The 26,434-nt window shown below is 41.1% G+C and overlaps 1 protein-coding gene across 1 annotated transcript in view; it reads right to left on the bottom strand.

The window, feature by feature from the left end:
* Nucleotides 1-4,151: 4,151 nt before the first annotated feature.
* LOC143963605 (organic cation/carnitine transporter 2-like) overlaps nucleotides 4,152-26,434 on the bottom strand; it is a 112,423-nt gene continuing 90,140 nt past the window's right edge. The window contains exons 7-10 of the mRNA XM_077473286.1: nucleotides 14,983-15,197; nucleotides 11,421-11,603; nucleotides 10,281-10,416; nucleotides 4,152-4,431 (exon numbers count right to left, since the gene is read on the bottom strand). Of these exons, the coding sequence (XP_077329412.1) occupies nucleotides 4,353-4,431; nucleotides 10,281-10,416; nucleotides 11,421-11,603; nucleotides 14,983-15,197 (613 nt within the window). The 3' untranslated portion in view covers nucleotides 4,152-4,352. The remainder of the gene's footprint in view (nucleotides 4,432-10,280; nucleotides 10,417-11,420; nucleotides 11,604-14,982; nucleotides 15,198-26,434) is intronic.

The raw sequence follows: 26,434 nt of genomic DNA, 5'->3' as shown, positions 1-26,434 counted from the left end.
ATCTAGTGTGAACGTTTCCAGGGCCAAATATGAGACCATATGAAAATGTATGGAAAACCTTTACCTATTATTTCACTAATGTTTTCATATGAAAAGCAAAGAAAATTATAAATATTTAGTATTTATTACCGTATATACTCGAGTATAAGCCGAGATTTTCAGCCCCTTTTTTTAGGCTGAAAGTGCCCCCCTCGGCTTATACTCGAGTCACCGCCGTCTGCCTACCCGATCAGCGTGTCATGCAGACAGACGGCGGCCATTCCACTATTCAAAAGCCGCGCCTCCCTGTCTGTGATAGGCGGAACACTCAATTTCCCAGCAGTCAGTGGTCCGCCTATCACGGACATCCGCTCATCCTCATACTACGGACGAGGATGAGAGGATGTCCGTGATAGGCGGAACACTGACTGCTGGGAAATTGAGTGTTCCGCCTATCACAGACGGAGGCGAGGCTTTTGAACAGTGGAATGGCCGCCGTCTGTCACAGACGAGGAGAAGAGGTGCGGCGATCCTGGCATGGCCGCCGTATGTTTTTACATGCAGATCGCTGCAGGAGGACACAGGCTGCAGAAGGACAAAGAGGCACAGGACACAGGTAGGCTGGACACAGGGATGGACACAGGGATGGACACAGGGATGGACACAGGGATGGACACAGGGATGGACAGGCATGTCTCACCCTCGGCTTATACACGAGTCAATACGTTTTCCCATTTTTTTTGTGGTAAATTAGGGGCCTCGGCTTATATTCAGATCGACCTATACTCGAGTATATACGGTATAAGAATGGTAATATGACCGTAACTGAAAATAAAACATTATGTGAAATAAGTTCTCTAATATTATCCAGTTTAGTCAGAAAATCCATTTATACATCTACTCAGTTTATTTAAAATCTGGAATTTGAGAAAAGCAAATATTGTCTAAAAATAAGAGGGATGATTAGTCTTAGGTCAAGTTCACAATGGTGTGCTGTGGTTTGGGCTCAGTGCGACTCTATCCGTGTTTTACGTGCTCCCACTGACTTCTAAAGGATTGTAGGTTTTATGAAAGCACATCAAAGATGCAGCATGCAGGACTTTGATGCGCTTTCATGAAAACGCACAGTCTAATAGAAGTCAATGGGAGTACACCTAAAGCCGCATGTAAAACTGATACAATCGTGCTGCACACAAACCGCAGAGCACCGGTGGGAATCCAGCCATAGACGAACGTTTACGCCAGTATGCACCCAGGGGATGAATGTCTGGAAAAAAAGACTTCTTTGCATTTTGTGCATTCGTCCCTGGATGCATACTTCCCTAACCATTAGTAGTGCTAGGTGGACCACCCAGCCCTGTATAGCCACAGCAGCTGTCAGATTGTCAAAGCGTTTGACAGGCTGCCAACAGCAGGGCTCAATGAGACACCTGTGCCCTTCTCTCGCAGTTAAGCATTGGAGCCCTATGCATCAGGACTTACTTGAATCTTGGAGTCCTCTGTGTATTTCTTTTGGATCAACACAGTAATCCAAAATGAAAGAACACCTGCAATTTCTCTTTGTGTAAAAAGCTTTCTGCAATAAACATTGGTCACTGCTGCACTCTCTCCTTGTGCAGGGTGCCTGGTATTATATCCATCCTAAAGTATCCATCTCCCTTTAGGTCTTACAGATTTATTTAATTGAATGTTTTTCTGCCCAGAGTTCAGCATCAACTAAACAGCAGCCAACCAGAAAAACTTGCTTAACATTTTGGACATATTTCTCTGTCTGTGCCTTTTCTATTATATAATGCTCAACTCACATAATGTTTGACTTCCTGGGTCAGGCTGGATCAGCTAAGAGCAGCTGCACATAGGATCTAAAATGCAAATTTATGAATTTGTGGATGGCAGTTAGAAGCATAAAGACACCACAAGATAAAGTATGTTTTCACAAGATGAGTTTCAGTATAATTTTTTATACTGAAACTCATATATATTTCATTTTGCAATTTCCTGCAAATTGTCCATTTCTAAGCTCCTCATAGAAGTTAATGGAGAGAAATATGTTCTGTCCCTAATAAAAGTTCCCCCCCATATAATTTTATATATATATATATATATATATATATATATATATATATATATATATATATATATTTTACATACTGTATACTATACATACATGTATGTAAACACACACACACACACACACACACACTTTAATCAAAGATAAGAGTTGTTTTTTTACCATATAGAAACTACCTGACTTCACAATAATAAACCCTGAGTAACAGACTAGTGTTATTTGTTATTAGGTGAACATCTTATTTTATCATTCAGTTTTCATTAAACTTTTAAGATAAGAAGTGAGTGGATACTTTAACTAGGATTTTGAAAAATGTGGCGTTACCATCACTTTGTTACCCTAGTACAGATGGTACAAAGCCACCACTTAACTAACAAAGCATTATCTTACCTAGAAAGTGAATAGCTGTCATTTAAATTATACATTTCTTGCCATTCATTATCCAGTGCAAAGTACTAGGAAAATACTTTTTTTTTCTTGAAAACACTGGGGAGACAAACTTCTTGATGCTTAAGTAAATATAGTTCCAAGTGAATTTAGTGCAAATCGCCAGACTTCTTTAAAAAATAGTATGGGACATGCTTGGACCTTAAAGAAGGGGGTACATCCTGAAAGCTTGTCCTGAAAATGTAGATGCTAGTGCAAATAAAAAAGTATCACAGACATTACTCAGTTGTTCTTGTTGCAATAATATGGCTACAATCACCTCAAGCATTATAACAACAAAAATACTGAATAAAAGATGCACCCAAAATACCAGTTCAGGTACACATTTTTAACTGGGAGACCACATCCTCTTGTCCATTAGGAGACTGTATACAGAGCTGAAAACTCATGGACCACTCTCACGGGATGAGCTTCTGTATTATGTTTGAACTAGAAGGGATGTAACATCACAAGTGGCATCACAGCACTTCCTCATAACGAGGCTTGGACAAAGCTGAAACACCTCTCCCTGCAGCAGCAGATCACTTTCATTGTAGTCTATTATATAGATTACTATAAGAGGTGTTCTGTTGCTGCACGGCTGAATGAGGGGCCTCGTCAGGTCAGGTCAGTTGAGACCCAATTCAGAATAATCTCCAGATCCAACCAATCATGTTGGACTATCTGGGTTACTCTTATGTGTAATGTGCACGTGTCAAATGCTTGTGTAAGTGAACGCAATGCCATTCAGATTTTCAGCAAGCGCACACCGGTGAAAAAGGTGACAACGTGCTAATGAGTCCCTGCCAATCCAACTTGATCTCAACATGAAGCCAACCATTTACCAAGCTAATTGTTTCTTCATTTGTGTATGTCACAATGTACCATCAAAAGGGGAATAAATTTCTCTTAAGTAAAAGTCAAATGTTTACCTTGGCTTTCACCAGTCTGCTGTGTTACATTAAAATCACACTGATGTGATATTTGAATTGGCAAACATTTTTGGTTATACTTTAACATACATATTTGGGGATAAAAAAAAAGTAAAGAAAAAGGTCCAGAAAATGCAATTTTCACTATTTCTTTTGAATGAGAGTCTAGGAAAAATATATATGCATCCAAAATTGCTACCAAATTAAAGTTCTATTTGTCCCAAACAATGACATAAAAAACATTAGGGTGAACTACCAAATACTCCGGGATTTAGGGAGAAAAAAACCCATGGGATTTAGGGGTTATGCCAGATGGTTTATCTTGATAATTTGAGCCCTGCTTGAAATCAACAGTACAAAATGTCCATACAGTTACTAACAGGATTCAAACATCCAGGTGGATGCTTCTGCCCGCTAAAAATCCCAGATATCCACACTGAAACCAGAGCTCCAATATGTTATTGGCGTGTTACAAACCATTTCACACATTCTAATCATATAAAAATACTTTCCACCACAATGAAAATGTAGTCATTAAAATGCATTCATTGTACATTCATAAGTTTGAAGCAGTCACCCCCTACTGTTTATGTTCCTCATGGTTGACTGTGTGGATCTTTTTTCCCAGGTGCAAGAGGAACATAATGGTCTTATTACTGAACTGATCATGGAAGTATACCTACTGATAGCTTAGCCCTAGCAGCGTTTCATTCATATTCTTAATGCTAAGACAGCCAAATAAATAATAGGTCCAAATCTTGACTTTTATACGGGACTTATGAAAACAATCCAAACCATGAACCTTCTGGAGAGTTGAAGGCACTGTCAATAGTGTTGGTTTCTTAAAGTTTTTGTTGGATAACAGTCAACAGAAGGCTGCGCAGATCCATAGAGCAACTCATAAAATAAACAATCCCATACATGTAAGGAAGGAAGACTGCTTGCTATAATGCAGTGTTTGAAAGGACTTTCATACTTCCATTTTGCTTCTTTGAAACAGGAATTCCTCTTTTGTACTTAAACCTGAAAAAAAAAAATAGTTTGTGGATAAACATGATGCTGCACCTTTTTGCAATCTTCCATAGTATATATTGCCTAGCTTATAAAGTTTCACTGAATTACATTTTGCTTTTAGTCAAGAAGGAACAGCAGGATCAGTTGTGTTTACTAAATGATCAAGAGTTACAACCAACTAGGATTTGTACCATCAAAAAAGTGTGGCCATTTACTGAATGGTAGAACTGTAGAACATAATGTGAGTCTTATCCTGCTCAAGCACGGCAGTGCTATGACATACCGGTATGTGTGTATCTTTAAACACCTAAAGATTACAAACCCTGGTGTTGGTTTCCAACTTATAACTGAGAGGCAATGAAAGACTGCTGGAGAAAAGAAGAACTGTATCTTTCATTGTTCTTATAGAGATCGCTGCACTGATTTGTGCAGAAGTTCGCCCCCCCTCCTTCCACAGCAGCCTTCTGGGACACATCACAAGTCCCAGAAGATTGTGGGGCCATTCAAAAGTGTAGTGCGGCTTGTGCATACACGGTGGAAGACCCTTGCGCCTTCACTGACAATTTCCACCAATTAAGATGCTGATGTCTTGACCTGGAGCCAACTGAAGTGAGGACTGCGCTGGATGGACAAATTTCTCCTGAGACTATTCCATTAGTGCTAGCGGTCTAAAAAACCTTAACAGGAGCTGCATCTGCAAGGATGTAGGTGCTGTTATTTTCTTTTTTGGAATTTCTTTCTTTTTCTTTTTACCATTTCAATCAATGACAGGGAAAGAAAAGCGTAAACACTCTTTCCATTAACAATATATTCCTTAATATACATATAACCCACAATAAATCAATATATTCTATTCTCTTTATATCTGAACTTCCATAAAATGATATCTAATCTGTTTAATAGGGCCAGCTGAGTTAGTAAGTTTGAAAAAGAAGAAGGGTTGAGAGGGTGGAAACAAGGGGGTAATCTCCCTCTACGTTCCAACCCCCATACTGTTTTAAATGCCTGATCCTAAGGTGACACTATCCCAAGACATGTCGAAGATTTAACTACTATCTTTCACTATTCCACCTACCTTCCCTATTTGTGGCCAATTTCTTTCCCCTCCTTGTGATTGTATCACATTAATTTTCTGATCCTCCAAAAAACTCCTTCAAGTCCATTTCCCATTTTTGAAAAAAAGGCAGCTGAAAATTATCTGATGGTTTAGAAACTGAATGCGTAATAGGCTCTTTTTCCATACAGAACCTCTCAAATGGCATAAAACCCCAGTCCAAAGACCTTTACAGTATCCCTGTACTCAGAAAGTGCCCTAATTATGCTGCTTGCCAGAAATCTAATTGAAAAGGGCCTTTTTTTTTTATCCATCAGCTCCTTCAGTGTTGGCCATTTACCTGATTGCATAAAATGTGATGCTTGGTATATTCCTCATTTGATCAGTGTCTCGAAAGGTCCTTTCTGTATCCCTGGTATAAACTGCGGGTAACCTAATATAGGGACCAATGGTGAATTCTGTGTGGATAGTCTATTTTTAACTAGCAGGTTATAACATATCTGTAGTGTAGGTCCTAGTGTGGGATGTAATTTAGTGTTAAATGCCAGATTTCTATAGCACTAAGGTGCTCTATGTAGTAACTCCCTACACTGTAATTGCTCAAATTTAGGCCAAATTTTCAGTTCTCCATGTTCAAAGCTAGTCCAACAAAAGGCCCAGGTGTACAGCCTGATAATACTTATATATGTCCGTAACTCCCAGCCCTCCATATTGTTTAGGTAATGACAATAATGTCCTCCTGATCCTTGGCTGTTTTTACGACCAAATTAATTTGGTAAATAATGTTTGAATATGTCTAAAAAATTCCCTTGGTAGTGAAATTGGGACTACCTGGAGGAGGTATAGGAGTTTTGGTAAAATAGTCATATTGATTATGTTAATTCTTCCAAACCAGGAATGTATTCCCCTATGCCTATGTCTCCACTAGTCCACGCACTCTGCTTAATACTGGCAAGAAATGTAATTCATACATTTTTTTAGGATCATCCATGATATAGGTCCCTAAATACTTCAGACACTGGTCCGCTAATCTAAATTTGTAATTTTATTTAATTAGATTTCTCATTCCCTTAGGGACTGCTACCATCAAGGCCTCTGACTTGGAAACGTTTATTTTAAAAAAAGATAATGTACTATATAGCTCAATCTCCCTAAAAAGATTCAGGAGTGAAATTGCAGGGTTGGTCACTGAAAAAAGCATATCACCTGCATACACTTTGTTTTGGATTCCTCCTATAGCTATTCCTCGGATGTCCTTATTAAACCCTACTTTACACAACAATGGTTCGAGGATCAATGCGAACAAAGGAGACAATGGACACCCTTGTCTTGTCCCGTTTGTTATTGCAAACGAAGGTGACACTACTCAGTTTACTTTGACCTGAGCTGTGGTTCCTTTGTACATACTTGCTATCCATCTGATCATTTTCCCCCGTAGTTTTATATGTTGAAGAACCGCAAACTTAAATTTGTGAATACACTCTATTCCTAAATCCTTTTCCTTAGGATGCAATATCCTCCACATATCTACCAATCTTGCATCTACTATTGCTTTACAGATCCCTTATTTTAAGCAACACTGATGATGTCCCTGAGGAGGTATCTTCATTGGGAATAGGGTGAACATTAAGATCTTCTCCTATGATCAACTGTCCCTCCATAAACTCCATAAGTTTTCCTAATTTTTTTTACAAAAACATCTTGCTGTACATTGGGGCCGTAGTATGTTGCTAATGTCACTCCAGCCCCCCAATGGTTCCCTTAATGAACAGATATCTCCCATTTACATCTGTCAGAGAATCCCTGAAGTTCCACGCTACTTTATTAGATATCATAATGGTTACCCCCCTTAGTTTTAGAATCCGGGTTGTTTGCATGGTACACTGTTGGATAGCTCTTATTTCTTAACAAAAGAAGGTTTTTTTCCCCTAAAATGTGTTAGGTGCTGTTATTTTCTACCTGGCTCCTTTGATTTTTTTCAATCGAGGGATCACTTGAGGGGGGCAATCAACAGGGCCACCCACTAAACAAATCTTGGCCAGTTCAGCCAGTTAGGAACCGTCTGAAATTCGAACAGTGTATGGCCTGCTTTAAGCTGGCCATAGATGGATCGAAATTCAACCAGTACAGCATGAACTGGCCAAATTTCGACCCCTATGTAGACATCCCTGTTTGACAGAAGTCGATCAGTAGATCAACTTTTGTCAGACAGGAATATTGGAAAACTGGTCGATCAGTGGCTGCAGTCAATCTGCTGCACCCACTGATCAGTGTATTTTGACAGCAAAGAGTCCCACTGTCAGAATACAATGTATCAGTGGGGGAGATTCCTTTGTCCAGGTCGCTTTTGTGGATGGAGGAATACATGGATGGATAGACTGTGGGGGTTGTGCAGACCTGAAGTAAAAGTGGTCAGAGGTGTGGGTGTGGGTGTGCGTGTGTGTGTGGGGGGGGGGTGTAAAGTATGATCATAATCCAAAAAAAAGAGGGCTAGAGGTAAAGCAAAGGGAGACTCTATACCTCATAGGACACTGCAGATAGCATTAGTGGATAGAGCTTATACAGTATAAATAACTGCTAAAATCCTAATAGGTCTACTTGAATATACTTAGAAAGAAATACACTTGCAAATTATAAAAATAACTTTTTAGCCCTGTCTAAGAAATAACATTTGTCATAAATATTGGATTGGCAACTATATTGGAGTAATTGTTCAGACTAGATATCAGTAACCGCGATGACCGCTGGCCACGAGTGATCGTGACCAGGAGACACAGAACAGGGAGGAGTGTGTGTAAAACACACACTTCTCTGTTCTGTTATGACAGGAGTGGCAGATCGTGTGTTCCTATTAGCTAGGAACCACAATCTGTCACTTCCTGTAGTTAGTCCCTCCCCCTTCAGTTAGAATCCCCTTCCAGGTTAGACAGCCCCTTCACCGGCTTGTGTTGTGTTAAAATATGATTTTTTATATTAATCAGACATAACATTACATGGGACAACAATAGTAGTTGGTCATAGAAATCAGATTACTGTCAGGTTTTGGCTTGAGTAGATATTTCTCAAACAAATGCTGTTGCATACAATGGGGACCATTGTTGTATTCAACTGACAGTTTGAATAGGCTATTGTCTCTATAGCTATAGTAAACAAGAGGGTCTCTCAAACTGAAAGAATGACTGTTAGTCAGTTGTTATGGAAATAAGTTTGTAACCATTGCCAACAAACTTGTACAAAAAAAAAAGGATCAGTAGAGACTATAAGAAGGGGCTCATCATGCTTTAAGATCAGAAGCCACTCATCAAACAAGAATACAAGAACGTGCCTGGTCTCCAGGAGAATCGTTGTCAATGGAGATCACGAACATACAGTAACCAAAGTAACTTTTAAGTGTATTTGTACTGTTATAGACCGTAGGCTGTTCATTTGCTGGGCATTTTGCTTGTTATAGATATCTGTCAGCCTTGTATTGTATTCCATTTGTAATAGTTTTGTATGTACAACATCTTTGTATAGTAAAAGCACATTTAAACACTGCAGAAGTCTCAGCTTCCTTGCTTATACCACAAAGTAACCTTGCTAGATAGACGCTAGCAAAACACACCCCTATTGTTAACCCCTTCACTGCCAGTGACATTTTTACACAAATCAATGCATTTTTAATCACACTGATTGCTGTATTAATGCCAGTGGTTCCAAAAATGTGTCAAAATAGTCTGATGTGCCCACCATAATGTGGCAGATCGCCGCCATTACTAGTAAAAAAAAAAATGCTATAACTTTTGCGCAAACCAATCAATATATGCTTATTGCGATTTTTTACCAAAAATATGTTTTTTTAAATATATTTTTGGGGAATGTTTATTATAGCAAAAAGTAAAAAATAATGCGTTTTTTCAAAATTTACGCTTTTTTTGTTTATAGCGCAAAAAATAAAGACCGCAGAGGCGATCAAATACCACCAAAAGAATGCTCTATTTGTGGGAAAAAAGGACGTCAATTTTGTTTGGGTACAATGTTGCAGGACTGTGCACTTGTCAGCTAAAGCGATGCAGTGCCAAATCGCAAAAAGTGCTTTGGTCAGGAAGGGGGTAAATTCTTCTGGGGCTGAAGTGGTTAACTTGGAGCCCTTTCACACTGCTAGCACTCGGGCATTGGCGGTAAAGTGCCGCTAGTTTTAGCGGCGCTTTACTGTAGTTTTTGTGGCGCTTTTCGGGCACTTTTTACTCCCGCTAGCGGCCAAATAAATGTTAAAAAGTGCCCGCAAAGTGCCACTGTCGAGGAGCTTTGGCAGTGCTACCTATTGATTTCAATGGGAAGAGGCGCTTTAGGAGCGGTGTATAAACCACTTCTAAAGTGCCCCAAGGAAGCTGCTTGCAGGACTTTTTTTTACGTCCTGCCAGTGCAGCGCCCCAGTGTGAAAGCACTCAGGCTTTCACACTGGGATTGCAGATGAGGCTTTTTTCAGGTGCTTTCCAGGCTCTATTTTTAGCACTAAAGCACCTGAAAAATGCCTCAGTGTGAAAGGCATTTCACAATCATGTGATTGTAAAATATAAGGAAATATATATCTAACAGATAAAACCGTTGCAGTGTACACAAATTATAATAAGCAGGGTTGAATAAAGAGTAGGAACATTTTAACTGTATTACAAGTCACATATTTCACTTTGTTAATTTAGAAAACGGTCTATGAAGTTAAATATGCGTTTGAACATAGGCAATTCAATTGTATTTTGCCACCAACTGAACAGAGCACAGGTATTTGGGGCTAAATGTGCCGCAGTCATACAAACAGACATACCCTTTCACTCTGAGCATCTCCTCAATAGTATCCGGCAAAGGCATGCCATTTGTCTCTGGGAGGAAGAGGGAAAAAATCCCAACAAGAACTGTTAGACTGCCCATCAGGACAAAAGGAAGATGTCTATCATAGGCACCTAAGAAAGTAAATAAAATAAATCAAGGTCAGACATGTCACGTCACAATCCCATATTACTACTTTTAGCCAGGCTGGTCACTTTTATAATTTGACTGCAAGAGATCCCAACTGTTCTAGATTCCATAAATCCACAATTTCAAACAAGTATTTCACAAATTTCGTCTTGCACCTTTAGGCTATATACAGTATAGTAAAAAGTGACCCAAGGTGAAATAGCACATGGAGACACGTAACAATGTGTTTCTGTTATAAAATGGGGAAACATTTCCCCCAATAACTTGCATTCAGACCTTGCTTACACCAGCACCACAGCTGTCAGAGATCAGTGTGATCACTCACATCTAATTATAAACTGTATTTATTTCCTGCAATCAGCATAGTCAGGAGTAGGGGGCAAACTGCCCAACTATGCTGCTTAGCTTTCACTGGATAGATCAGAATGGGACCAAGTACTACATGCGCTTGGCTCCCTTGGGGATTTAATGAAAATTTTATAAATGCTGTGATACTTCTTTAAAACAGCAAAGTGAATTTGTATTTTTATTTTATTTTTTTAACTATGGAGGTGCGGGCCATTGCAAATTACTTTGTCTAATGCCTACTGTTTGAATTAACAAAAATACAGTATATGGAAAAGCCAGAACTAAAATTGGGTTAAAAGACAACCAGGCTGTCTTTTAACACAACATCAATAAATTAATTTGGACTTTTATTTTTTGGTCTGGCTCTCCTTCCATTTATGAATGTCTTTTCCTGGTAACCTGCTGGACTACCCACAGTAGGGTAGCCTTGCCTGTTGTAAGCAGCCTAACCGAAGCCAGTGGGCTAGTCAAATGTTTCTTGCCCTCTCACTATCTTGTTTAAACTCGTATCATAATCCCATCACCTCTTGGCTGACTTTTTTTTGCATTGGATGGTTACATAACAGATTCACAACTGGCTAGGTGGATAAAAACAAATGTCAAGTTAGCACCTAAAAGTATTTATTGGAACAAATCTTACCAAGGTAAACAAAATAAGGGGATAGAATGCTGCCCAATCTGGATGCCATAGAACTGGCCCCAATTCCCATGTTCCTTACTACTGTAGGGTAGAGCTCAGCAGTATACACGTATACCATGGAGAAGGCTGCTGTTATACCAAATTTGCCAAGCATGACCAGTACAATGGATAAGATGTTCAACTCTGCAATGAAGCATACAATGGTTATTCTCTATACTGAAAGCAAAGTCACTACAATCGCACAATCTTTCTTATGTGCACTAAAATCCAAGTTCTGTTTGGTTAGTATGAACAAGATTTCCAGCACTTGATATTCATCAGGCCCACAATTATTATTAATATTATACAGGATTTAGATAAAATACAAGAGGGTTAAGAAAGCCCTGCTTATAAGAGCTTACAATCTAATAGTACATTCATTGAACTATGAAAAACTGGAACACTCTATCCCAGCCTGTGAGGCTGGCATCTGTTGTCATAATCTTCCATAAGTGGGAAATGGCTTTCCCTTTTCCAAGGCTGGATTTGCAATCCATCAAGCTAAGGAGACGGACTTTTGGATCCCAACATCCGAGCATTAAACCTTAGGAAGAGGAACTTGTTTGCTGGAAGAAAATTTTTATCCTGGATCATGGCTAGGAAGAGGCCCAAGTATCCATACAAAGAAAAGACTGGAGGGCAGCCTTTTGGAGGTTGATTACCCAATGGAAAGCATGAAGAATCTGAATAATTCATTGGACATGTACAGACAGTTTTGAGGGAGATGAATTATTCTACACTGTAGCCTGGATAGTGACTGCAAATGTACATTTTTCTTTTAAATAACAAACATGTCATACTAACCTGCTCTGTGCAATTTTGCACAGAGCAGACCTGATCCTTCTATTCTCTGGTCCCCTGCCAGGTCTCCTGTCTCCTCCCCCCCGCCAAGTGCCCCTATAGCAAACCACTTGCAATGGAGGCACTCGTGCAGGCTCACTCCTCAGCCACTCTCTGTGTGTCCAATGTTGTAAACATAGAACGGAACACGCATTGCTCCAGCCAGTGGATTACATCAGTGTTCAGTCTCTCAGCCATAACCCTTAGCATAGTGAACCAGCAGTGGTGGGTAATTTAAAAAAGGTGCCCAATGGTGTTACAAAGAGGTAACTGTGCTTTAGTTTAACCAGCCGTACTTGTAAAGTGAGTCTTCAAAGATAGTCAGACAAGAAATTTGCACCTAGGGCTTTGCTCTGAAGCTGGAAAGGACTCTGCAGACAACACAGTACATCCTGTCCAGTTCAGCGGGGTCAGGGTATAGTTGGTACTGAGGAAAAAAACAATCCGGAGAGATGCTATATACCAGCCCAAGCAACTGTGTTGGTAGGAATCTTAAGTCTTAAAGTCATACTGGGTAGAGGAGAGGTTATATGGTGGCTAGCTTACAATTTCGTATTAACAGTGTCCAAACCTCCTTTAGGCTGCAGTATTTAAAGGGGTTGTAAACCCTTGTGTTTTTTCACCTTAATGCATCCTATGCATTAAGGTGAAAAAACACCTGGCAGTGAGAGGCGTCCACCCCCCCACCCCCGTTTTACTTACCTGAGCCCTGGAATATCAACCAGTGGAGACGCGCTGTCCCTCTGCCAAGGCTCTCGATTGGATAGCTTGGCAGTAGTGCAGCCATTGGCTCCCACTGCTCTCAATCAAATTCAATGACATGGGCGCCGAGGGGCGGGGCAGAGTCATACATATGAAGGCTATGGACGCCGAATGATGGACACGGGAGTGTGCCCGCAAGGTAACCCCCCGGGAGAGCATTTCTCCTAGGGGGTTATATGATGTGGGGAGGAGCCACAAGAGCCGCCAGGGGACCCCAGGAGAAGGTGTTTGGGGCCACTCTGTGTAAAATAAGCTGCACAGTGGGGGCAAGTATTACATGTTTATTTTTTAGCTTTAAAATCACTTTAAATAAATTCCTAAATTTATAAATTCCTATGTTCGGCAATGAACAATAAATAATATACAAATAAAGATTTATTTATAAATACAGAGCTGCTACATTCATTTGTGTCTTTTATAGCTACCCGTAGTTCAGCTTTAAAGTAGAAGTCCAGGCTAGAATTAACTAAGCTTAAAATGGCTCCTACCCACCTAACTCCTATACAAACTACCCCGTAAAAGGAAGCTGCTTATACTTACCTATTCGCAGGGCCTTCATGTCCGGTCAAATGATCTTTCCAAAGGCCAGCTTCAAGGGAGAGTGTACCAGCAACAGATGAACTGCCTTGGAGGTGCCGTCACCGATAGGCTTACTATGGGGTATCTGTTAGTTGTCCCTCCTCAACCCTGAAGCCAGCTGCTGGGGGATCACATGACTCGCTCACAGTGCACCGAGAATAGGTAAGTATAAGCATCTTCCTTCTACAAGGTAGTTAGTACTGTTGTTAGAAGGTGGGTGGGAGCCCTTTTAAGCTTAGTTTGTTCTAACCACAAAGCTCCTAGTTCACTCCCTGGTCATCTCCCGCCTCGACTACTGCAACTCCCTCCTCACAGGATTACATTTACATAGGCTATCCTCCCTTCAGTGCATCATGAATGCTGCTGCCATACTTATCCACCTTACCAACCGTTCAGTTTCTGCCACCTCTCTCTGCCAATCCCCCCACTAGCTTCCACTCACCCAACAAATTAAATTCAGAATACTAACAACTTGCAAAGCTATCCACAACTCTGCCACCAACTACATCACTTAGTCTCAAAATACCAGAAAAAAAAAAAAATCAATCTACGTTCCTCTCAAGACCTCCTGCTCTCTAGTTCCCTTGTCACCTCCTCCCATGCTCACCTCCGGGATTTTTCCCGATCCTCTCCCATCTTCTGGAACTCCCTACCTCAATTTGCCTGACAATATCCTACTCCGTTTGCTTTTAGATGATCCCTGAAAACCCTTCTCTTCAGAGAAGCCTATTCTGCCCCTACAAATTTACTTTTATTTTCTCCATCAGATCATCCCCCACGGTTATTACCTTTTGCGTAACTTGATTCCCCCTGTATCAAATTGTATTGTAACTGTACTGTCTGTCCTCATCTTGTAAAATGTTGCTCAAACTATTGTCGCTATATAAATCTTGTATAATAATAAAAATCTTGTATAACAATAGCCTGGACTTCCACTCTAAGTTTCTTTCCAGGATAGGCCCCAGAACAACCTTGCATGCTTTATTATGCAAGACCAAACAAGACCCTGTGTAATCACACTGTGGTCCACTGTCCTTGTCTTCTTGATGGTTAATGTGGCCATCTATCATAGTCACTGATTAAAGTGCTCATTGCAAGACTGATAGATGAGCCAAATTGTTGAAATGGCATGGAGACAAGACAGATGAACACATCACCTGGCCATATTAGCCTTGAGTTCTCATTTAACCTAAAGAAGTCTTCCAGAAACCTGCCTTAAACAGGGCTTCAATGCTACAGAACCATTACTGATTAAAAATAATGTAATAAATTATTGCATTTAAAAAAAAAGATTATAATATTGGCAAATAATGTAAAATTTAAAATACTAAGCACATCTTACCTTGAGGCACAAGCTGGATTAAAAGAAGAACCACACCTCCAAGAAACAGTGTGCTTGACGTGGAGTATCTGCGAGAGAAGCTTCGGAGCAGCACCCATGCTATAACATATGCAGGGACTTCAATGATAGCAGACAGGAAACAATTTAAGTAAGGGTCACCATGCAGATTAGGAGTATTTAGTGATAATCCAAAGTATCCTACAGATATAATCATCCTGTAAAAGATATATTGTGAAAGGTGATGCAAAGTTAAACATCTTCGGTAACTCAATGCAAATTAAAGCCCAACTCTCACCAACATTTTTTTTTCTCTCTTTTTTTTTTTTTAAACGGATAGACTTTGAAAAAGGAAATGACTGTCAACTTTCTATTGCTGTCCTTGACCCTTTGAGGGGATTTTGCCATACCTGTCCCTTATAGCAGGGATATGCAATTAGCGGATCTCCAGCTGTTGCAGAACTACAAGTCCCATGAGGCATAGCAAGACTCTGACAGCCACAAGCACGACACCAAGAGGCAGAGGCATGATGGTAGTTTTGCAACAGCTGGAGGTCCGCTAATTGCATATCCCTGCCTTATAGTCTGTAACGTCAGGACAAGTACTGAGATGAGTGGTCCTTGCAGGAAGCCATAAACCGTTATAACCATCTGACAAATGTTTCAATTCTTCCTCATTTTAGTCAAAATTTTACTTTGTTTCAGGCTGTGTCCCCATTAGGAAGATTTCCAATCACTTCCTCTACCAACAGGGGAAAAAAATAAAATAAATAGTTTTGGCTGGAGCTGGGCTTCAATGTAAACAAGGATAAAAAATACAAAATGACAAACTCACACAACATATGTATAATCTGGAGGTGTAGTGCAGTGTAAATAGCATTCTAAAGCCGCGTACACACGGGCGGACTGTATGGCCTACTTAGTCAGTCCGCTCGTGTGTGGGCTTCAGCGGACTTTTTCAGTGTGCAGTCTGGCGTATTAAGTATTTCGGATTTTTCTAAATACTGTCCGTCATACTTTGGTTTCAGCGGACAATCCGCTCGTCAGTAGGCTAGTTCGACGGACTAAGAATGGCGCATGCTCAGAAAGGATTTACACGGCGAAAGGTTGCATTGCTGTGTATTGGACTTCCTATTTCTAGTCCCGTCGTACGTGCTGTACACGTCATCGCGCAAGCTTTCGACGGACTGTTTGTGCATCCGTGTGTGGTCAAGTCCGTTCATTCGAAAGTAGGACGGACTGTCCGTCAGATTGTATGACGGACTAAGTAGGCCATACAATCCGCCCGTGTGTACGCGGCTTAAAAAAGAGCAATGTAGAAATGTAACAGCTTGCCAATAAAAAAAGACATTTAGATGAATACAGAAAAGTCGGCTACTTAATACCAGTAATACTGGGCATACATGGTTAGATCTGTGGTTGAATGTTCATAGAAAGATCAATGATCAGAACATTATCTGTCCCCCATTCGGTGTGTTCCACTGAGTGCAGGTCAGGCTAGGAGTCCGCCCTGACTCAATGTATTCCACAGAACAAATAGAAAAAAATCTCAGTCACCGCACACCATACAAGCCCAGCATATAATAAGTTATAGCAGCCTTAGCTTAACTCTACCAAGGGCAATGCCCCCAACATGTTTTGCCCCACCCACAAGGCTTAGTCATGGAGGGTTTTTTAAAAGCCCTTGAAATTTCATCCAGACCTATTATTTGAATGGAGTCTCAGATTAAAGTGATGCTAAAGTCAATTTTTTTTCCCTTTGCAAATAACAAACATGTTATACTTACCTGTTCTATAAAATGGTTTTGCACAGAGCAGCCTGGAGCCTCCAAGTCCCGCTTTGGTGCTCCTTGCCCCTCGCTCCTGTCAAGTGCCCCCACACTGGCATCGCTGCTTTGTCTCAGCCAATCAGGGCAGCTGAGGCACTCGTGCACATTTCTGGATAGAGATGGAGCTCAGGTAAGCATTAGGGGCTGAGGAGGGCTGCTGCACACAGAAGGTTTTTTTTATCTTAATGCATTAGGTAAAAAAAAAAAATAATAATAATAAAAAAAAAAACATCTGACTTTACAACCCCTTTAACCTAACTTTTCTCTTAACAGAAGAAAAAGTCTAAAATTGCAACATCACACGGCTGCCTGCAAAACTTTGTGGCCAAAGCAAGCATCAGAAGATGCGCTTACATCTTGTAGAACTTTGTAAAAGCGTGAACAGATGACCAAGTCGTCGCCTTACACACTTGAGCAACTGACGCTTGATGTCGGAAAGCCCAAGAAGTCCCAATTGCCTTGGTGGAATGGGCCGTGACAAGAAAGGGGGGCATCTGTCTCTTCAAGGCATAAGCCTGGACCACGATCTGTCTGATCCACCTGGAAATGGTGGACGTCGAGACAGCCAACCCTTTTTTCGGAAAAGCTACCAAAACGAACAGAGAATCTGACTTCCGGAAGGGAGCCATGGCAGACAGATATACCCTTAGAGCCCGGACCACTTCCAGGGAATGGAGGGCCACCTCCTTAGGGTGTGTTGGTTTAGGACACAGAGATGGTAATACGAGGTCTTCATTGAGGTAAAAAGCCGAAACCACCTACGGTAGAAAAGAAGGTTGCAGACGCAACACCACCTTATCCCTGTGGGTAACAAGAAAGGGCTACTTGCAAGGAAAGGCCGCCAGCTCCGAGACCCTCTTGGCCGATGTAATGGCCACTAGGAAGACCACTTTCTGAGAAAGAGTCAACAAGGGAATTTCCCTGATGTTCTCAAACATCGGTTTCTTTTTTTTTTATTTATTTTTTTTTGTATTGCCACATCAGCGAATCTTTACCTGAGACTATAAATCAACTTGACGTTCATTGTTGTCTCTTGGAATTAATCCTCACATCATTGTGGCTGTTTTCTTGTTACTTACTTGTATAATTAAATGTAAAATATTTATACAACTTTTATTTCATGTTCTTAAAACTATTCTTATATCTTACTCCCATTATTTCACTAAAATTATATTAAAGTTATACTACCCTCCCCTATCCCCTTGTCAGTAGTATCCCTGCTCCTAATATCCTGGTCTTTATGGTCTTAATTGTGCGGAGAAACTCCAGTCTCGCTTAAATTGTTTCCAACCTCTCCATTTTTTTTAGAAATATTACCCTTTCCTCTTCTTCTCTCAGACACAGGCTTTCCATATTGTATATTTCTTCTACCGCATCTACCCACTCCCATATTGTTGGACACTCTACCTCTCGCCATTTTTTAGGGATCAGTTTTTTCGCAGCGTTTAATAGATGCGGGATGATTGTGTCCTGATATTGTTTAACCCCACCCTCCGTGCCATGAAAGAGTACTATCCAGGGGTCTGGTTTCAATGCTGTTTGAGTTATTTCCTTGATCATTTGGAGGATCTTTTCCCAATATAGTTTAATTTTGGCACACTCCCACCAAATATGTGTCATGGTACCTGTTTTTCCACAGCCCCGCCAACACTTGGCGGTCCCGCCTTGCTGGTATTTAGATACCTTATCCGGGGTGTTATACCATCGGGAGATAAGTTTGTAGTTCATCTCAGCTGTTTTATTATCCCTTGCCGAGCAGTGGGTCATTTTCAATATTTTATTTATTATTTCTTTACCTTTTTGTGATCCCAATTCCCTTTCCCATTTGTTTATATATGGCGGCGTATCTTTCCAGCTGGTCCGCATCAATAGCCCATATAGCTTTGATATTATACCCTTTGCTCTGTCAGCCGTACAAAGTTGTTCCAACCCTGTCAAATCCTCTTCAGATCTAATCGGCTGGGGTAGTTTTTCTATGAAACGGGTCAGCTGGAGATATCGCCACCTATCCCTTCTCATAAATCCCATGTGCACTAACTCTTCATGTGAAAGAAGTTTCCCTTTTTTTGTTATATCTTTTATTTGTGACCCCTCTAATCTTATCCAGTTCCCTCCTATCACCCCTCTACCCGGTGGGAAATATTCATTGTCTTTTAAAGTTATCAGTGGTGAATTATAGTGTCCATTTAATCTTTTATACTCCTTATCCCATATCTTCAGTGCAATCTGTGTTATCTTATTTGTGTCTATATCTAGTGCCCTGTATTTTGGGGGGTTCCATATTATCTTATTTAATTGTGCTTTACTGTATATATATTCTAAATTAACCCATCTTTTTTCCTCTTTTTTTTTCCCTTTTACCCAATCGACTATTCTTGATAGAACTACCGCCTGATAGTAATACTGTAAATCAGGGACCGCTAATCCTCCCCTCCCTTTTTCTTGTTTTAATACTCCATGGGAGATCCTAGGTTTTTTATTATTCCATATATATTTACTCATTATTGATTTTAATTTTTTGAAATAGCTGGGTGGAATTTCAACTGGCAACATCTGGAATTTATATACAATTTTTGGAAGAATAAACATTTTAAACACATTTATTCGACCTATCCACGAGATCGGTCTATTACTTGCTCTTCTGAGTTCAGTTTTTATTTCATTTAATAAAGGGATAAAATTTAATTGGTATATCTTATCCAGAGTGTTTGCCAGTTTTACTCCCAGGTATTTCAAATCTTTTGTCCATTTAAATTTACTTTGTTCTTGGATTAGTTGTACTTCCATCACACCTACATTTATATTGAGGATTTCAGATTTTGTTTGGTTGATTTTGAAGTTTGATAGTTTCCCGTACTCATCCAGGGCCTTTGTTATCTTGGGCAGAGAATCTACCGGATTGCTTATATAGAACAACACGTCGTCTGCATATGCTGCAAGTTTATGTTCCTCTTGCCCTGCCTTAATTCCGCTTATTTCCGGGTTGTTTCTGATTGTCGCGAGTAGGGGTTCCAATGAGAGCACAAAGAGAAGAGGAGACAGTGGGCATCCCTGTCTGGTCCCATTTTCCATCTCAAAGGAAGAGGAGGGCAACCCGTTGATGTTTACAGTCGCTGTCGGGTGATCATACATCATTTTAATCCATTTGGCCATCCTAGGGCCGATGCCCATTTTATCCATTGTCTGGAACATAAATCCCCAATCGACTCTATCAAAGGCCTTTTGGGCATCTGTTGATAATAGTAGCGCCGGGGGTTCCGTCTTCTTCCTTTGAGATAGAATCAATAAGGTTCTCACCCCATTGTCCTTTCCCTCTCTCCCGGGGATAAACCCAGTCTGATCCGGATGTACTAGTATATTCATTACTTTTTTCATTCTATTTGCTAATACCTTAGCAAACAGTTTAGTGTCCTCATTTAGGAGTGATATTGGTCTGTAACTTGCGCACTTGGTCTCATCTTTTCCTTCTTTCCGTATGATCGTTATTGAGGCAGATAGCGCCTCTTTACTCATGGCGTACTTTGTCCCAATCCCGTTCATATATTTACAGAGTTTCGGTACTAGAATATTCTTAAACCTCTTATAGTAACTAATTGTCAGACCGTCTGGTCCCGGGCTTTTCCCAGGGGCTGATTCCGCTAATGCCTCATTTATTTCTGCTTCCGTTATGGGGTTTTCTAAATATTCTTTATCAATTTCACTGATCCTGGGGAGTCTCGCCTTATTTAAATATTTATCAATTTCTTTTAGTTTACCTTCTTTATTTATCAAGTTGTTTTTTACCGCATATAATTTCCCGTAGTATGTTTTGAATGATTCGGCTATTTCTTTTGAAGAGTATACCATGTCCCCGGTTTCTGTTTGAATTTTCTCTATGTAGTTCATAGCTTTTTTCTTTTGAAGCATCCTAGCTAGATATTTAGTGGGTTTGTTTTCTTCTTGATACCTCACTTTATTAAGTTGATTATAATATTTTTTAGTTTCTTGTTCCATTAACCCACGTAGTTCTTCTCTCCTGGACATTAATTTTTGATATAACTTTTTATTTGCAAGTCCCTTTTTATGTTGTTGTTCTATTCTAAGGATTTCCTCTCTGAGTTTATTGCCCCTTTCTATGTATTCTTTTTTTTTCTGCGAGCCTCGTGCAATCAAGATCCCCCGAATATACGCCTTATGGGCATCTCACAGAGCCTGCCCAGAGATTCCTTCAGTCTCATTCATCAGAAAGTACTTCTCTAATTCCTTACTCACTGCTTCCCCCCCCTCCTTATCGAGAATTAGCGTGTCGTTTAGTCGCCACCTAGAGAAACATTTACTTTGTCCGGGAATCTGCATTTTCATTTTTAGAGGCGCGTGATCTGACTGTGTAGTTATTTCTATACTTGTTTCTAATACCGTCTCTAGGGCTCTGTGTTCCACAAGAATATAATCAATCCTTGAGTACGTCCCGTGTACTGGGGAGAAGAATGTATAGTCCATTATTTTGGGGTGTTGTGACCTCCATACATCTACTAGTTGGTTTTTATTCAAATCTTGAATTAACCTTTTTAATTGAGTGCTATTCCTTCCCAGTACCCGGGACGTGCTATCAAGTACGGGGTCTAGACAGAGATTCAAATCTCCCATTAGAACTACATGGCCACTTTTAAATTCTTGTATTTTGGCCAGTATTCCCCTCAAAAAATTTATAGGGTTTTTATTTGGGGAGTAAATGTTAGCCAATGTATACCTAATATTCCCTAGTTTTCCTTTCAGGAATAAATATCTTCCTTCTGGGTCTGCTTCTCTTCCCTCTACAGTGAATCGAATATCTTTACCGAATCCTATTGCTACTCCTCTTGCCCTCTTTGAGATCGTATCCCCATAGTACCATTTCGGGTGGTCTTTAGAGTAAAGCCTACTCCTTGACGTGTGTGTTATATGTGTCTCCTGGAGAAAAATCACATCTGCCTCTAGCTGTTTTAATTCTACCAGGATTTTATGCCTCTTTTTTGCTGTGTTGAGCCCCCTAACATTATAAGACAGGAAATTTAATTCCAATTTCTTTTTATCCATATTCTCTGTCCTGACCATGTTTTCTTTTTTCCTTTCCTTCCCCTCTTCTTTCCCTCAGGGTTTCACTACTGACATCTTCCTCCCTCCCCTTCCCTCCCGTAACCCGCTCTCCCGCCCACCTCCCCATCCTCCCCACCCCCTCCCCCCCCCCTAGTTTTGGCCACCATGCGGCCCTCGACTTATCAATTGGCCTCAAATCTCTGGCCATTTCTAAGTCTTAATGCTCTAAGGTGGGGTTCGCCTATTGCCTCCTTTCCCTCCCTTCTTTGATGTATCTCCTCATAAGGGGGGGAATGGGACTGCCCCCCCCAACCGATCAGACATCGTACATCCCCTTCCCTCTCCGCCCCTCCCCCCCATCTCCCCCGAGATTTTTATCTCTTCCTCTTCTGTTTTAACATTTAGGTTGAGTGACTTTTAAAATATTTCTTCAAGCTCATCTGTCCAACCGGGTAGACTTGGAGTTTGAATCTCCAGTTTTTCCCAGAATTCTCTTAACTCTTCAGGGAAGCTTAATTTAGCTGTTATTCCATCCTTAAATGCCAACAAGCAAGCCGGGAAGCCCCATCTGTATCTAATATTCCGAGCTTTCAACTGTTCCAAGAGAGGTTTCAGAAGACGTCTTCTGGCTAGGGTCTCATATGCTAGGTCCGGGAAGATTTGCATTTCTGTTTCCACATATTTTAATGGGGGGTTTCCCCTTAATTTCCTCCAGATCTCCGCTTTATCCTCATAGTGTTCAAACCTTACGATGATATCACGGGGTCTACCACTTCCTGTCTCTTCAGATCCTATCCTCCCGACCCGGTGCACCCTTTCTAACATAGGGAATGCCTCCTCTGCATTTCCCAATATGGGGCGAAATATGTCTTTCAAAACCTCCCTTAAATCTTCTTTCTTGTTCTCTGGGACATTTCTTATTCTCAGATTTAGTCTTCTATTTCTATTTTCCTGGTCTTCGAGTCGATAAAAAATTCTTCTCTGATTCCGAAAGATTAAATTGACTTGCGACTGTGCTTTGTTTAACTGTTGTTCTTGGCTCTCCGTTCTTTCTTCCACGGCTTCCACTCTCGTTAGCATATGCCCCAAGTCACTTCTTAACATACTAATATCTGTTCTGATAGAGTTCTCCAATTTTTGGAGCATCTCCCTCATGGCCCCTTTTGTTATTCCCAGATCATCCATCCTATGATCTTCATTTTTACTTAGTTCCAATTCGCTCTCCATTGTCAGTTCGTCTCTAGATTGGTCTGGGGTCTCCTCTACTGTTTTTTCCGCCACCCTATTTTTCCCATGATTTGGGGGTCCTTTTTCCTTCCCTCCTCCTCTTGGGCTAGCTCCTTGAGTCATATATTGTTTTATGGTGCTTTCCGTGGTGGAATTTTTTGGAGTCTTAAGGCCCCCCTTAGCAGTTTGTTTTGAGGCTCTACTCATTTTGCTTTTTTTTGTTTCACGTGGTCGTCTCCCCAGTTTGCTGATCTCCACACGTCCACTTTCCACGGCTGGTGGTTTTACCTCGGAGATTTCCCTCCGATCAGCACCTTAAATATATCTGCTAGGGTAAGACCCCTTGAATGTAGTCAAGCGATTTTCCACCCGGAGTCTGTCAGCCGTTGTACTTCTATAAAAGTTTCTCCTCCCAATTTGTGGTCAGTTAGAAGCAAATGATTTCTGTCTTAAACATTTATTGTTTCCCCTTTTTTTTTTTTTTTCTTTTTGAAGACAGAGAGAGAGGGTCCAATATAAAAATATGTGGTGCCCCAATCAGCTTTGTCTATTACGCAATAGTGTCCTCCGTCCCAGTTTCCTTAGTGTACACCTATAGGTCACATACCATAATATCTCATTTATAGGTTAATAGGGGGTTTCCCCCGCTGTTGTGCCTCTCCTGGTGTTTTACCTCTATGTTCGCAGGTCATCTAATTCTATAGGGACATATGCACTAATATATTTATGTTTACTCTGAGAACTTCCTACTGAGCTCCTTGGGAGGGAAAGAAAAAAAAAAGAGGAAGAGAAGAAAAAAAAGAAATTGGAAAATATAATCGCTTTCCATGTGTATGATGTCCTTCAAGTAGTTTCCCGCAAACTGTATCAGTGTTACTCAACCGAGTCACACCGCTACTCAAATGTTAGAGAATATGCGATTTTAAGCGATTTTTAGTGAGCCTACAAGAGTGCCATGCGATTCTTTCAAGGGGATTACCTTATATTATCCTCTTATCGTTGCATTTAAAGATCCAGATAAATTTTCTGAGAAATTAGCAGCTAAGGAGATGTTCTTTCATTCAGCATTTAAACGTATATGTCAAGTAGCATGCTTGTTTCTCTCCCATTCACCACTTTCAATATGGTTAGTACTGTTCATACATTTACCCTGGGCGTTGCCCTCATTCCTACTTAGTATCTTATATTTTATATTCTGTTTACAGATAATCTCAGTAGCTGGCACAGTGTTAGTCTAGATTATATATCAGAGGTAAGGTGTATATCCTCTTTCATGCTTTCTTTTTACTCTTACTCCAGTAGAAGTTTAAGCAGGATTTTCTTTAAGACAGCTATGTTTTGCAGAAATATAAAGCACTTATCTGTTACACTTGTTTATCTTCCTTGGTTCGTCCTACAAATCACCCTCCGTGTTCTGTTAGGCTACTGTTATACTGCTTCCAAGTGGGTGAGAGGACAGAGGGAGAAGTCTGATATCATGCTGCCCACTTACAATGCATATATTATAATCATACAGTTCCTCTGACACGTTTAAAGCCTGGTTTCTCTGTATCTAGTATCTGTTTACAGATGGTCCCAGCAGCAAGTACAATATTTATATGTCCCAGAGAGAATATGTATCATCCATCAGGCTGTCCCTTTACTGCTGTTACAGGCCTTTCTTTACCCTTGGTGATTTAGACATGCTAATATTTAGGAACACTAATACTTGGAGAGGTATACAGCACTTATCTGATTGCTTTCAGTTGTCTCCCTCTGGTTATCCCAGTTAGCCTGTGAACATCCTTCCACATTCCTTTGAACCACGTGTTCCAGAGAGATAGGGGGGGCAGCAGAGAGGAGAGCTGTTAGCAGCAGCAAGCACAGTGTTAATCTGAATTATATGTCCCAGGAAAAACATATGACATCATTCATGCTATCTCTTTACTTTTACTCCAGTTTTGTTAACCATGGTAGTTTAAGCATGATCTTATTTAAAACGACTATGTTTTGCAGAGATATATAGCACTTATTCTTATCTGTTGCACTCGTTTATCTTCCTCGGTTCATCTCAGCCTGCGAATAACCCTCCACGTTCTGTTTAGCTGCTGTTATGCTGCTTCTGAAGAGGTGGGGGGGGCGGAGGGGAGAAGAAAGGGTGTCAGCAGCTATTTCCAGCACTGTTTTTTTATCTGCCGACCGGTGGATAGGCAGATTCCGGAGTGGCGTCTTGCGGTGGTGTCTTTCATCTGCCGGAGCCTCTCACCCTCCGGCGTGTTTCCGCTCAGCATTCTTCTTCCGCACGCCTTCTCCTGCTCAGCCTCCTCGTAACCCCTCCCTCCCGCAAGAGCGTTCCTACGTCATCCCCTCTTCTTCCCTCAAACATCGGTTTCTGAAGAGCCGATAGCACCAAGTTCAGATCCCACAGAGGCAAGAGTGGACGCACCGGAGGGACTACATGCCGGACCCCTTGTAAAAAGATGCTTACTAGAGAGTGAGATGCCAGGGGTCGTTGGAAAAGGACAGCCAAGGCTGATATCTGTCCCTTGATGGTGCTTAAGGCCAGTTTCTGGTCTACTCCTCGCTGTAGGAACAGCAGGATCCTGGAAACAGAATAAGTGCGTGGACGCTACCCCATCTCCTCAGACATGGAGATATAAGCCTTCCACGTACGATGGTATATCTTCTGAGAAGAAGATTTTCGTGCCCTAGTTGAAATCACTGAGTCAGACAGGCCTTGGTTCCTTAGCACCTGGCTTTCAACAGCCATGCCATTAAAACCAGCAATGGTAAAGCAGGATGGAGAATCGGCCCTTGAGACAGAAGGTCTTCTCACATCAGTAACCAGGTGTACTCGGGCGGCATACCAAGGACGCCGAGGCCAATCTGGGGCAATCAGTATCACTGGAATCCCCTCGGCTTCCACTCTGCGGAGCAGATGTAGTAACAGTTTTAACGGAGGAAAGGCGTAGATCAGTCGGTACTGTTCCCACTGAGCCACCAACGCGTCTGACCAAGGATCTCTTGTCCTGGATACGAACCTCTGCACCTTTCGATTGAGCCGAGAGGCCAAAAGATCCACATCCGGTGTGCCCCACTGCAGGCAAAGAAGCCCAAACACCTCAGGATGCAACGACCACTCTCCTGGGTCCAGCATCTGGTGACTTAGATAGTCCGCCTGCCAGTTTTCTAGTCCCGGAATGTATATGGCCGACAGGGCCGGTAAATGCCGCTCTGTCCACCAAAGGATGCGAGTGACCTCCCGTGCTGCAGCCGAGCTTCTTGTTCCTACTTGATAGTTGACATATGCCACCGCCGTGGTGTTGTCTGACTGGATCCTGATCGGACGCCCTTGAAGTCTCATT

Source organism: Lithobates pipiens, unplaced genomic scaffold (genome assembly GCF_037356315.1).
Source record: "Lithobates pipiens isolate NorthernLeopardFrog02 unplaced genomic scaffold, aLitPip1_a1.2 Scaffold_8, whole genome shotgun sequence".
In the NCBI taxonomy this organism is placed as follows: domain Eukaryota; kingdom Metazoa; phylum Chordata; class Amphibia; order Anura; family Ranidae; genus Lithobates; species Lithobates pipiens.
The sequence above is the reverse complement of the archived record's forward strand: the minus strand, read 5'-3'. Positions and strand labels throughout refer to the sequence as shown.